The following is a 14,457-nucleotide window of genomic DNA, read 5'->3' on the forward strand; positions in this document are numbered from 1 at the left end:
GAAAAGGTAAAAGGTTAGGTATACAAAAGCGTATGTGTCCTTTTCCCTTTAAAAAGTATTTTTGTCTATCCTATTCTTTTAATACATTAATGGGATGTTTGTATATTCTTTACATTTGTAGGATTAAGATTCAGAGGGAGAGGTTTGTGCATCGCCTGTTGATTCCAAACGCTCGTATGTCAGATGCTGGACAGTATACCGCTGTAGCAGGGGGAAATCTCTCGACTGCCAATCTGTACGTAGAAGGCCGCGATGTTCACATCACCAGCATTCGCAAACAAGTGCAGGTAAATATCTGCCAATGTTTATTTTTAAAACATTATTGGCTCTCGTCCCCTTTAAGGTATACTGTTGGGTTTCACACCATAACAGTCTACCCACCTTACGAACCATATTCAAAGGATTTTTGTTGTCCTGTGCTATAGTGTGGTTCGGCAAGCAGGGACTTATCAGCGATAATATGCAGTTCCAGAGCGCAATTCCGCATGCCAGACCTCAATTGGTTAAATTGCCAAAAAAATGTTTAAAATGTGGCCATTGTGAAGGTGGAATGCGCTCACAAATAGGGGAAAGACTCACCTCACTACCTCTACCTCCATCCACTCAATATGTGTACACTCATATTCTGAGAACGCCTTTATGAATACTGTTTGGTAGCTATAAAACTATTCAAATACACCTCTGCTCACACAAATGGAAACATATGTTTCTGAATTGACCCCATTCACTTAAGTAATGAATCCCTTCTTGCACTCCAAAAGAACGGCCTTCTGCACTGCACTTGGTACACTTATTAATGATCCTGTGATAATTGCTTGCTGATATTAGCATGCAGGCTAGGGAGCGTCTAAAGGCCCTTGATCTCAGATAAAATAGCTCTTATGTTCATAATCCCTGTCCATTATACATATCAAGGAGGGTATGCCAGGTGTTTTTTGGTTCCCTAAAAATCACATCTGTTGCACTTCATCAAACCCGCTTCTCTACCGTGTATAGATTTTACAGGGTTTAAATGGAGCACATAGGACAGTGTTTTGCCAGGAGGTGTCAAGCAGATATAACCATTGAATTACTGACCCTTCGGCAAAATCCCAGTGGACATGGAAATAATGGTAGGATATTGCTAGTTGATTGAGGTGTGAGTACTAAGAAGGAACTTAAGAGTTGAAAGAAAACATAACTTTGCATTCTATCCATACACAAGTTCCACACCCATGACTACTAACACTTTGAACACTAACATAAATATACAGCTAGACCAAGCAGGTGACCTTATTTGGTAGAATGATGATACATTCATGTGATCAGAAAAGTGCACATCATGCCCTGAAGCTTTAAATTCTTCATCTATCATTGCCGAGCTGGAAAGAGTTGTCACTTGTAAAAACATTTTGTTTGAGTCCTCAGATAGCAACTGTGAAACTGATTGCAGAATTCCTGACTGCGGAATGTTGGAAAATCCGGTCATATTTTCATGAGAAATATTTTCTTTTTAAGGTTGTGGAGAGGCAGCGAGCTGTGGTTGAGTTTGAGGTCAATGAAGACGATGTAGATGCCCGCTGGCTTAAGGATGGAATTGATATCAACTTCCAGATCGAGGAAAGATACGAATACGTAGTGGAGCGACGAGTCCACAAAATGTGCATAACCGAAACCAGAATGAGTGATGCTGGCGAATACACCATTTTAGCAGGGAGGAACAGGAGCTCTGTGACGCTTTATGTCAATGGTATGTACATGTCCAGCTTGGAGATATGGGCCTGATTCGCATAACGTTTCCCAGTGGCATTGCACCAGTATACAATGCTTCTGTGACTCAGGCCCCGTGTGTGTGTGTGTCTGTGCATGTCACGGTTCCTTCCATAATATTACTCGATTCAAACAGTGTTTCATTTTTTATGTGTTGTCCTTTTTTTCAAGAAAAATGCACATGGATAATGGTTGCCTTTTGCTGTAAAATACTTAAAACTTAAAGGGCAGTTACTAAAGAGCCAACCCTTTTTTTTAAAAGTTTCGCACTCGTGTGTGTTTGTGTGTATATATATTCCTGTTTTTAGGTTGTGTGGTGACCAAATGTACATCACAGGCAGCGTCCACTATCTGCTGCTTTCATCCAGTGCACACAGTAATACCACTCTAGGGATGGGGCTGTGGGTTTCAGTGCAACTTAAAAAGCATCCATTTGGAATTGAAAAGCAAATGGTATTCCAACTGTGTGCTAAGGATCTCACACTAGATGGATGATGTCCTTTAATACTGCTGTGACAAAGTCAACCGAAACCTGGGCAAATAGTTCTCCCTCAGCAAATACCACCTTCCTGATACCTATGTCCACACACCCTAAACTCCCCAGCCAACCTGAGACTGGGTAATCTGCATGGGGCTGTCCCTCCTCCTTCCCCTGGTTGCTTTTAGATCCATTGCTGCCAACTTGTCTGCCCTCCCTTAGCCCGTAGTTTGCCCCCCCCCAGGTAGCTCTGCTTCCCTCACTGTGCCCTTCCCCCTATGACTTGTAAAGTACTCTGTTGCTTTGCGAAACTAGGCCCACTCTTAATAAATTCCCTAATAATAATAAATACCCAAATAAAAATAGTTGGGACTTTTTCTTATAAATTGGAAACCTTTTGAAGCTGCCTCAAATACATTTTCTGGCATTGATAATTCTGTACTAAAACGGGTTACCTTTTTTCAGAAGAAATTGTACATGACAGAAACATGGTTTGACCTTATATTCTGATTCACAGAGCTGCAAAGTGAACCCATTCTCTATATAATACTTCAACACCATGCTGTTAATTATACTGAGAATGTACCTCTTACAATTACAGCTCCAGAGCCACCCCAGATTTTACAGGAACTTGAACCAAGCACCGTGGAGTCTGGCAAGCCTGCCCGCTTCTGTGCTGTAGTGTCAGGCAAACCTGAGCCCAAGATTTCTTGGTACAAAGAGGATCAACAGCTGTCTGCAGGGTTCAAGTCTAAGTTCCTCCATGATGGACAGGAATACACCTTGTTGCTCATTGAAGCTTTCCCAGAAGACGCAGCACTGTACACATGCAAAGCAGTCAACGACTACGGTGTTGCCACTACTACAGCATCACTTAACGTAGAAGGTAGTGTATCCTCTTTTTTTAAGTGTCTGTATGAAACGTCAATGAAAGTATTATGTGTGTTGCTAACACTCTAAGACTTTGTTGTAAAAAGCTGTCCCTTATTGTTCAGTCCCAGAAGTCGTGTCTCCAGATCTAGAGATGCCTACATATCCACCTACCATAATCGTACCACTTCGTGACGCAATTACATCTGAAGGACAGTCTGCCTGCTTTCAGTGCCGAGTTGCAGGCACAGGTTAGTACAAACTGCCACTTTGATTGATATTGGAATTCATGGAGAATGAACCTAAACCATAAGCCATGGAGAGTCGTACATAATTCAGTGGCGAACGATTCAAAATTGTGTACATGGGAATGCAGAGACTAGGATGTCAGCTGGAGAAGGGAAAAGATGGGATACGGGGTGGAGGAGGACAAGACTGTGTGGATAAACAATACAGATGAAGAAGAGGACGAACGCAAAGGTAGGGCCCACCAAACCTGGATTTAGATATTCTTTACAGTATTGGATATAATACAGGAAGAACCTTGCACTGAGCCGTAAGAAGGTGTATAGATAGCTCAAATTCATTTACTTTACTTACCTTTTTGTTACAATAGCCACTCCTAAAAATAGTATAAATGGTAACCATTTACTGCTGTTCTACAAGTTCAGTTATTATGTAGCTTCCGTTTGTCAAGAATAGAAAAAACCAAGGTTAATAATAGCTGCATTGCTATCGGCCTACTCCACATGCTCATTACGCTTAGAGTGCTCTTTCATTGTTCCCTCCTACTTTATGACCACACCAGGCATGAAACACTATTTAGAGCAGTGTGCTACTTTTTCATCAATGTCCTGAATGTATATCTTATAATGTAGTTATTCTGTGAATCCATCATTCACTTTTCTCTTCCCCCCTGCACCAGCCAAGCTCAAATAATGGGCGAGAGAGGAAACCTCATGAAAAACCTAACCCTCAATCAGCACATTTACGGCTAAATTCAGGATAACTAAGAACCCTTTGTGTATCAGTGCAATTATTACAACATGAGAAGTACAACAATATTACAAAGATTATCTAGCAGTCATTCACCCACCAAAGTACTATTCAAGTGAGTCCAAGAATTGACCAGTCCATCTCACTATCCCAACAACCGAAAAATAGCTAAACCCTTCCTGAAAATAAAAAGCAACTAGATTTCCTACCAAGATAGTAGGAATTCACAAATATTCTAATTCCAAGTGTCCCTAATGTCAACATAATCAACTTGCACTATATTCAGACACAAAAACATTGCATTTGATCACTGAAAATAATTCGATATCAACACAATCACTTGGGTGGTAACAGACTTTGTAGAGGCATTTTCTTGAGACCTAAAACAGGAGCTCTCACTTCCTTCTTAAAATACATAAGACCTAGCTCTGGTTTGGGAATACGGTCATATAAGTAATCTCACAATCATGGCCAGGATCATTGAAAAACAATACTCTAAAACTTCACCACCTGGAATAGTGAAATAATGTACTCAAAATCACAAAGTTTTAGCAGTTCTGGAACAATATACTATGCTGTAGCACCTTGAAGCATTTGTTGTGCTAGATGGAATTACCAAGAAAATACTACGGACCTAATAACCGGACAGACTCAAAGGAGATGGTAAAATACTGCTTTCATCTCAACAAGTAAAGCAGGGCGAATAAACACTCATCAATTCGACTCATGCAAGATCACACTGTTTTATCATTTACATCTAGTTTATATAATGCTAGATGTGTCATTTATGATGTCATCCTACGTGACAAACTTCAAAAACCTATCGAGGGGTGGGATTGGATTAGGGGATCATGTCTACATATAGGAAATATGCGTGTTAGTCCCTCATTGGGGGTTGCTGTTATGTAACACACACCCAGAGCTACTTCTAATCACACGGTTTAGGGTATTCGACATGTGGCAGCAGACTAATACTTTGCAATATTGTATGTAAAAGTGCATGGCAGGCTATTTTAAATGGTTGGCAACCCAAATCCAACCTTGGACATTCGTCTTGTTAGCAGCACATACATAGAAACGAAACCCATGTGGTTGGAAATACGCCAGCTTTCCTTCTGTTTCCCAATTAGGCCACCCTAGGTCATCGGTAGACCTCATGCCAGTGTCTTATGTTTGAAGACTCATCTTGCCAGTTTGCACTGTCTCGGGACATTTGAGGGAGTGTAGGTACACTGCTATTTTAGATCCATGCTTAACAAATAGTCCTTGTTTGCGAGCTCTTTGTCATGTTTTGCAAGAAAGGGAAATTGTCCATATCGATGGTGCTGTTAACCACATTTGATTCAACCTTTGCTGGGTGCAGTTCTCGTTTTAGCCTTTAGAAACTTGCTCACTCCATCCCATATTGACTCTATGCAATATTTGGTATCATTAAATGTTCTCGTTCCACCTAATCTTTGGGAAATATCTCCTTGCCCATGGTCTGCTCGTAGACTCCTTTTGTGCGTTTCCTTCAGCTCTTAAAATAGCATCCTTGGTTCAAAGCCAATGTACTCTTTCTAACTTGCATTGTGGCGTATTTACAATTATTGCCCCATGAAAATGTCATTCTTATTTGTATTTGTAAATACTGCATCATGAAATCATGTTTAATGCTTCAGTTACATCGTCATTCTTATGTATTTTAATATCGTTTCAGCATAGATTCATACATCTTTGTTGGGACATTCTTTTACTGTAATTAGACTTTGCTTAATGTACATCCATGTCACGCACCATTTTATTCATGGCTTCTTTCTGACAACTCAGCTAGGGAAATCCTTCTTGATAGGTTTGCACTGTTTCAACGTGAGGGTATCTTATGAATGGCTGCCTGAGTGCATATCGCATTCCATATAGTCAAAGTGGTATGGACATATGGCATGAGCGTGCGCATGGGTTCCCAATTGTGGCTCCTCGTCGGTCATTCCAATAGGCTGGGGGTGAGGGGGCGTTGACTAGGGAGAATACATCCACTTGCTCCTCTACCATACTATAGAGAGCACAGATCAATGTTATACCGCGATTCTAATAATTTTTGATCTTTAAGATTCCTTTAATATAATAGGCTACTAGGTCTAAATCAACTGGCTCTGCTCTGTACTTAGCACCTCAGCGCAGGCCATAAATTGGTTCTCATCATCCCTAGACACTTGCTTCCGATGGGAAAAGCTTGCTGTCTAAGATCTTACATTATGCTTATTTGGGATCCTACAATGTCTGCCATTTTCCCCATTCTCTTTGGCATGCATGCAGAACACCAACATTTCATAAAACTGCTTGAACAAAATCACAAAATATACTAAATATAACACTGTATGGAGCAAAACATGTAGAAAAACTGAAATATTGCCCCAAGTACTAAAATGCCCTGTTGAGTGATATCTTTGAACTCATGATTTAAGCAATCAAGAAAGCCAGAAATGCATAATTAATATTATATAATAACTTTACCATAGCAAAACCAATGAAGAATATGTATTTAAGACTAGAACATTCATCTGCCTCTCATCATTTCCTTCTGGTTACTAATGCACTATTCTTATACCCTTATCTCGGCTCTATGTGTCACTCTACCCTCTGGCAACATTGTTCTCTGGAATATCTAATTATTCTGCAATAATCAAAATTATTCTGGATCTTCCTTTTTCTAAAACTAAAATTAATGTGCTTCACTGAAAAGTGGGCCTCTGCTTTTCACATTGCAACCCTTTGCTGTCCTTACAGCATATTGATCTTCTCTTTTCTACACAGCCAGCTGATATTACTTTTTTTATAGGCATGAACATTCTATACCATGCTTTGCAGATTTCCTTTCTGATTTCCCTCACCTTGTCCTTTATCTCTATATTTGAATTTAATTGAATTTACTTGTACCCTTTTCCCGTATCCCCTTTTCTCACTTGTCATCTTCATTCTACCTCGTCACTCCTTTCGCGATATGCTATGCCCACTTTATATGTTACACTATCAGACCTTCAGCCATTTGTAACTCTACCAAGCCACTGGCCGAGTTATATTTCACCCCTGACGTCACTGTAGCTTTAAAAGTATATAATTTATTTGTAATATCTTTTTTTCTATAACCGCAAATACATTACAATAAACTACAGATACCCTTGGTTATACGCTCGGTTAGTTGTAGTCATTAAACCTCCGGTTCTCTGGAAATAAATCCTTCCCAGGCATCACACACCCTCACCAAGTCCCTTCACATGTGTGCCTGGTCCCCCACTCCCTGATGGCCTCCTCACTTACCCTGCCCTCTCCCATCCCCCCACAACACTCATCGTTTCTGTGACGCAGTTTCAGTTGAAACGTCAATTAGCCACAGGTTATACCTATAAAGATAGTAGTGGAAAAGCCTGTGTGTGTAAATTAAATGTTCAGATTCTAAATATATTATGTGATGTATTTTAACGTAATTTATGTTAATAGAAAAAAAATGTGTAAAGGATCTAGCTCCTTTTACGTGGAGGAATAGTAACCTCAAATAAAATCTCACAAAATCTGTTGAGCATTCAACATAGTACATACAGACAATTGTTGTATCTGCTCCTCATTATCTTGGATTACACTTAAGGGTTTTGGACTCACATATATAATGTGGAGGGATGTCAGTGTAATACAATTCATGTGCAGCATGATTCGAAGTAGACATGAGCGCATGATATAAAGTAAATTGAAGGCAAATCGTTTAAAATGTACATAAAGAATACTATTGATGGAATAATAAATACTAAGAAATATTACAATGAATAATTAGATAATACATGAGTATATTAAAAAAAGTAATTTATTTTGTTGAAATACACATTCTGTTCACCTGGAAGATAAACTTGAAGTCTTATTGTTGTATCCATAAGGCAACAGCTCCCTCTAGCTGTGATAACAGGCGAAGCAGGCAGGACAGTTTCAGAATAACATACATCTGGCCTTTTATTATATAGTATACAATGAATTGTGCTAATTTACTTCAAGAGGCCCTTATTAATGAGTATGGTGAACATTCACTTAGTCATCTCAAGTAACTTATCACTGGAACTATCATAGCTCTGAGAATAACGTCAGGCATGCCTCCAGCACATCTTTAACATAGGATTTTCACTGACATCAGGTCCCTTTTGACAGCTTCCTTTTGAGGCATCTGAGAGCTGCACCACTATTCTAACCTTCCAGAAATATGATGGCTGTCTCAGTTTCTTCTCTTGGGGCTTTGTCACAAGCATTTTGTCATTCATCTCACCAATTACACTCTTATCGATAAGGCCATTGTTTATATTGTTTAGAGGAAATATAAGCAATCAATGCTTTCTAAATAATTACATAAACACAGAAGCTACTTTGGGTATGGATTTCTACATGTTAATGTGCTTCCTATCGGTTAGAAACACTTGAAAAGCCCCTGAGGGCTTACTTTTCAAAATGTTGCACATGCTGACATAACCATTATGACTATCTGTAAAGTGTACACCACAAAATGCATTGCCGCTGGGGTTTGTATTGTAGATGTTATAACTCAACCCACCTCTACTAATTTTATCTACTTTGGAACACAAAAGCACTTTTGATGGCCCTACAAATTCAAACCTGTCATCTCTTTGTGTTTCGACTGGAATTAATCCTTTGACCTTTTTTACTGGTTGCATTGCCTACATTGTAATTAGGTATTCATTAAATAATCTGGTAGATTGAGTCATGCTGCAAAGGTTAATGGCTGGGATTACCTTTTGGTTAGCAATAGCGTTTTCTTTCCATTCATCACTTATTCACTCTCTGCTTTTATGTGTATCTAGTGTGTATTGTTTTCCCCATGTTCATCTTAAACCCCGTTGTTGCAATTTTACAAAACTTAAATTGACAACTTTTAATATTTACACCATCTTTTCTTTCCATGCCATTGCTTTTACTTTCATTTGTATCCTAAAGCTCACACTTTCATATCTTCATTGCTTCTTCTTCTTCTCTGCTTCTTCCTCTTTTTTGCTCTCAGCAGAATATTGATCATCCACTTTATTTATCTGAATCATTATTCTTACTTTTTCCCTATCCTCCGCATCTCCAGTGGCTATACATCGCCTTGTGGTTAAAATGTAGTTTTCTATCTATTGTCCATCTGGCTAATCCTGGCCTTGCATCCTTATCTGTAACCATTTAACATATTGTGTGCTCCTTTCTGTTCTCTTTGATCGACTAGGCCTTGCTTCTTCCTGTTCGTGCTCTATCCTCTGCCTCTCCAACTTCAAGTTCCATCTCATTTTCCTCCCTTAAACTATGAACTTCACATCTGCCCTTTACATGTATCTTCCCTCTTTACCCATTGTTTACTCAAGGCTTCAGTTACACTAAATTCAGAAGCCTTTCCATTTGGCCCTCTATAATGCCTGTTGATGATCTACTTGTCGATCTAAATCTTTGAATTTAGGATGTTGTCCTTTCACTTTTGTACACATTCTTTAATCTCATGGGCAATCTCGAATAACAGCACTATCTCAATTTGGTTAGGTCTTTACTACTACTTTAAACCATAAACCCAGCAAATTTAAAAAGTGTTTTTGAGTAAGTTACGCTTCTAATTGTATTCTGAGTGATAACCATTCCTGTTATCATTACATATACATAGCTCGGGAGGAGCAGGTTTCTTTCATAAAAGGGAATCACAATTGACAGTGCAGTGGGCGGGTTTATGCTATTAACCAGGATATGTTTCTCTGAGCCCTACCAGGAAGGGTAGGTGGAAGTGCCAGATTGGCACTTCAACAGCAAATTTGGATGCACATCTGTGAATGTGGTTTCAAAAAGTCTCCACCTTGAGCATCATAAATCCTTGCAACGGTGACGAACGAGCATTGAGAAACTGTTGTCCATTCGTATTGGTCATTCATGGAATTAGGCAGAGCCCCAGATTATAATTTGAAATAGCAAGTAGAATGTTTGCCCTCAATAGTAGCCAAAACCATCCAACTGTTTGGGATTTCAAATATTTCCATTTACTGTTTCAGAATTGAAATACTTTTAAAGTAAATATCAAGATTTCAGTGTACCAAATGTTCCTTTCCTGGAACACGTTTCAGTAAAATCAAATAAGGAAAAATGCCCTCTCTACCTTTACTATCACTAGTTGGCTTGTACAGGTGGCATCTACCTTCATTCTGCACCGTCTAATGTTGTTTTCCAAATGCTCTTCCCTCTGCATTTCTATAGAGATTCCATAGCATAAAACACATATCTGGGATTGTCATTTACCTTATCATTTGAAGCCAGAGGTCTGTATGTATAGAAACCTCTTGCATGGAATTTCAGTATGTTTGGGGATAAAACCTTATTGTAATTAGTCAACTGAAAACATGCCAAGTTGTAGTGTTCATATTATAGCAATAAACTCTGCTATGTAGAGTAGACATGGCTGGTAGCAGCCCACCAACCAGAGCCAGATAAGCCCAAGTGCAGTCACAACTCTGTGAGGGATGTTACCGGCCTTGTTACCGGCCTTGTCCACCCCACATAGCATTTGTTGATCTATGCTAGCACCTCGGATACCCTGCGGCTCTAAGTGGATTTATTTAAGGGAAATGTTCCCTTAAAATGAACTACAAACCATGATGATCACCATGGACAACAATTAAGGGTGTTAGAGCCTTTTCTATTTCAATGGCAACCATGAAGCTGGAGCATGCTACGTGGGCCGGGAAGAACTGGTGTGGCAGGGGTTTAGGGCAGAACTCCAGTGGGAGCTAAGGAGGTAGTGGAGAGAGTGTGGACCACTGGCGGGGTGTTCGGAATGGGGAGATTGGTTCTGGGGAATGGTCCAAAACAGGGATTATTGGTGAACATCCAGGGGAGGTGAGCAGGTGGCTGTGAGAACACGGACGGCCCTTGTTCCCAGCCACCCGATTGGACGCTCTCCCCGGGTGCTGAGAAGAAACAACTAAAACATGGAAAAGTGGTAGGGTTCATACAAGAAGATGGGCAATACCTGTAAAATGAACTGAACATTTGAATACCATATGTAGAGTATAAGTAACTCATAAACAATGTTAATAAAACAGATTAATGTGATTACATTCTTCGTGTCGAATAGGCTTCCATGGGGGCCAGTCATATTCACGTTGAGAGTAAAATATCTATCTGACACTACAACAAAAGGAAGCAACACACATTTCTGGATGTGTATGGTTTATATGTGATCCACATGTAACCACTGCTGACTTTCAACTTGGAACTATGTTTTTATATTTTAGGACAATGCTTGAAGCATGCCAGTGTTAACCCTTTCTCTGGCATTAGGATGTACCTAGAGTGTTCATTGAAAATGGTCTTGTTTTGTCTGTTTCTCCCTAAATTGGGCTGCTCAGTTTTCAGGGAAATCTTCGGCCCACTCCCCACCCAAGTCATAGGGACCATGGGGCAATTGTTTTTGTTTTGGCATTGGCAGTCTGGGCCACCAGGGTAGTGGGTTGGCAGTGAAAGGGTTAAGAGACATAAAAATAGATGTATTGGCTGGAAATGTTAAAATCGACAATTAAGATGAATGTGCTACTTTTTATTCACAAATTCTGTACAATACTTATGTATGTATGTATTTATTGGGTGCTTGTTATGCGCTTATACAGGAAGTACATTCTGTTTCAAAGTGCCCACAGGGCAGCAGGTAGGGAGCATAGGATAGAAACAGAGGCATTGCTAGGAGGTTGGGGGAGCTTAGAGGGCTATAGCACCAAGTCTTCTGGTTGAAGCACCGGAAAGAATCTCAGGGTCTACAACCAAAAGGCTAGCTAGCCTCGAGTCCTGACAATCCCGACATTAGTGTAGCCCCTGGATCTTTTCCAGACCTAGCAACACCCCTGTATAGCAGTACAATTAAATACAAAAAATGGAGAGGGGATTAAGGTACGTCCGACCCTACTATGCCTTGTGAGTATTCAGAACGTGCAATTGCAGGAGGGAAGAGGGTAGTGGGGTAGGTGCTGTGGTGTCTTTGTGCTTAAGGGTGAGCCGCAGATGAAGTCCAAGGTAAGGTAAGTGCTATGCGGCCAGGAGCCGTGTTGGGTGGAAAGTGCGAATCTCCAGTGTGGAGGGGGTGCCGAGGCAAGTGCTGAAGGAAGACAGATGCTGCGGAGATTGGGTGTGAATGGTCAGAAGCCGAGATGATGCATAAGGGTCCAAGACACCAATCACAGCAACTGTGGGATTAGCAGGTGAAGGAAGAAGGAAGGAGGAGGAGAGTCTTGAGGTGTTTTCAGAACTTCAGAAGGTCCTGTACAAGACGCAGCAGGAGAGGGAGGCTGTTCAGAGGAGGGATCCAACTGAGGAAAGTGAGCGGCCTCCTGCTCTCTGTTTAGCAAAACTCTTTACACACTTATAGTTGGTGCCAGAGGAGCGAAGAGGTCTAGAAGGAGAGTATTTGGTAAGAGAGAGTTGCAGATAGTGTGGTCCCTAGCCCCAGACAGCCGTGGACAAGATAGCATAATTTTTATCTTGTAATATAGATTAATATTAATCCTTTATTAGTCTAGGTCACAGACTTTGTGGGCTATTTACATTGTTATTGCCTCCCAGAGGTTGGTTTGATACTTCATTTGTACTTCCAAGTAATCACTGCTAACATTTGTCCCATCCTTTCATTAAATTAAATTTGTTATAAAAAAAATAATGTAATGTTTCATTACTTTCCCTCTCAGATCTGAAAATAACTTGGTACAGCAAAGACAAAGAGGTCAAGCCCTCTCGTTTCTTCAAGATGACCCAGTTTGAAGACACTTACCAGCTTGAGATCGCTGAGGCTTTCCCTGAAGATGAAGGAGTATACACATTTGTTGCTAGTAACACTTTGGGACAAGTGTCATGCACAGCAAACTTGAAGTTGGAAGGTAGGTCATCATCATGTTATCATTATACCATCTGTCTTAACTGTACCGGAAGCATTCTAAAATGTGTTAATAGCTGTTGTTTCATCGTAATGTGTTTTACTAATAGTTGTGTCACTTTGTCTCTGTCATTAATTATTGTGTCTAGACTGTAGCCCTGAACACTTTCCAATATTTACTTCTCTTCATTGTGGCCCAATCATCTGCTCCCTTTTTTTGCAACATTGATTTTGATCAATGTTTGTCTGTTTCATGTTACCTATTGCATCAACATCGATGCAACCTTTCTGTGTGTGTTTGACATGGAACAGATTTCCTGGTTCCAAGTAAGTTTAATTGCAACTTTAATGTGCAGTCGCTTAAATGCAATTTAGACCAAGATGGGCACGCAACATTCGGACACCAGATAAAATAAGACAAAACTGCATATATGTAAAAAGAAATGAACTTAGTTTATTCGACAATTATTTCACATATTTTGCTAACCATCCTTTAATATAAAGGAAAGAGCATTTCCATAGCTTTACGCACCGATGAGTCATTTTCTTATAAAAAGTACATAATAGACCATGAATATGCTATCATGGAATACACATAAAATGTAATTCTGATACCATTCAACAAGCATAATTTGGCAGGACAATGGCCAAAAATCTATAAAGCCATGTGTGTTACTTGGAATGGCACTAAACTTAAGACCCCTCCAATTGCAGTAATGTCATCGGGATATAGCTAAGTAATGTAATGTACAATATGGTCTTGGAAAGCTAGGGTTTTACATAAGACTCTTCATGGATGGGTTGTACAATAACATATTTTCATATAGCTCTATCATCATTTTACATCAAAAAGTGCTACATTTATTTTACTGCAAAATGGAAATGAGTGAACTCCACATCCAGTAGATAAGCCAAAAGCTTAAAGTTTGCCATGCTTCTTTTCAGAACAAATAACACTTACAGAAGTTACATCTGAGACTCAAGGGCACATTTCTTCCAATGTTTCATTAAAGAAGGATCCTCTGTGCCAAAAGCCTGTCTTCCTCCAGCCTATTTCAAGCTTTAGAGTTTGCAGTGGAGAAACAGTCCGATTTATTGCCAAAATTACTGGTTTGCCAAAGCCAGAAATCCTGTGGTTTCATAACCAGCAGCCAATAATACCAAGAAAGGACATTGTTTTTAGTTTTGATGAATATACAAACACGGCCATGCTCATTATAGTCGATGCCTATTTGGAGCATGAGGGGCAATACTCTTGTCAGGCGAGAAATAGTGCTGGTGAGGCGGCATGTGAGGCATCGTTGACAGTGACTACAGAAGGTAAAACCCCAGATTTCTATTAAAAGTACATTCCACGTTTCACTATATCACATACTTACTAATTTTGGAACCTTCTAACATCACCTTTTTTCCAAACTATGGAACCATACCACTGTATTTTCCAATGTCACTGGTAAAC

At 39.9% G+C, this 14,457-nt stretch overlaps 1 protein-coding gene across 1 annotated transcript in view; it reads left to right on the forward strand.

The window, feature by feature from the left end:
• The window catches only part of TTN (titin), a 364,996-nt gene that overhangs the window by 55,165 nt on the left and 295,374 nt on the right, over nt 1-14,457 (forward strand). The window contains exons 36-40 of the mRNA XM_069616101.1: nt 122-287; nt 1,498-1,729; nt 2,829-3,113; nt 3,223-3,348; nt 12,814-13,002. Coding sequence (XP_069472202.1) covers nt 122-287; nt 1,498-1,729; nt 2,829-3,113; nt 3,223-3,348; nt 12,814-13,002 — 998 coding nt within the window. The remainder of the gene's footprint in view (nt 1-121; nt 288-1,497; nt 1,730-2,828; nt 3,114-3,222; nt 3,349-12,813; nt 13,003-14,457) is intronic.

The sequence above is a fragment of the Ambystoma mexicanum genome, chromosome 9 (assembly GCF_040938575.1).
Source record: "Ambystoma mexicanum isolate Mex_15411 chromosome 9, UKY_AmexF1_1, whole genome shotgun sequence".
NCBI lineage: Eukaryota > Metazoa > Chordata > Amphibia > Caudata > Ambystomatidae > Ambystoma > Ambystoma mexicanum.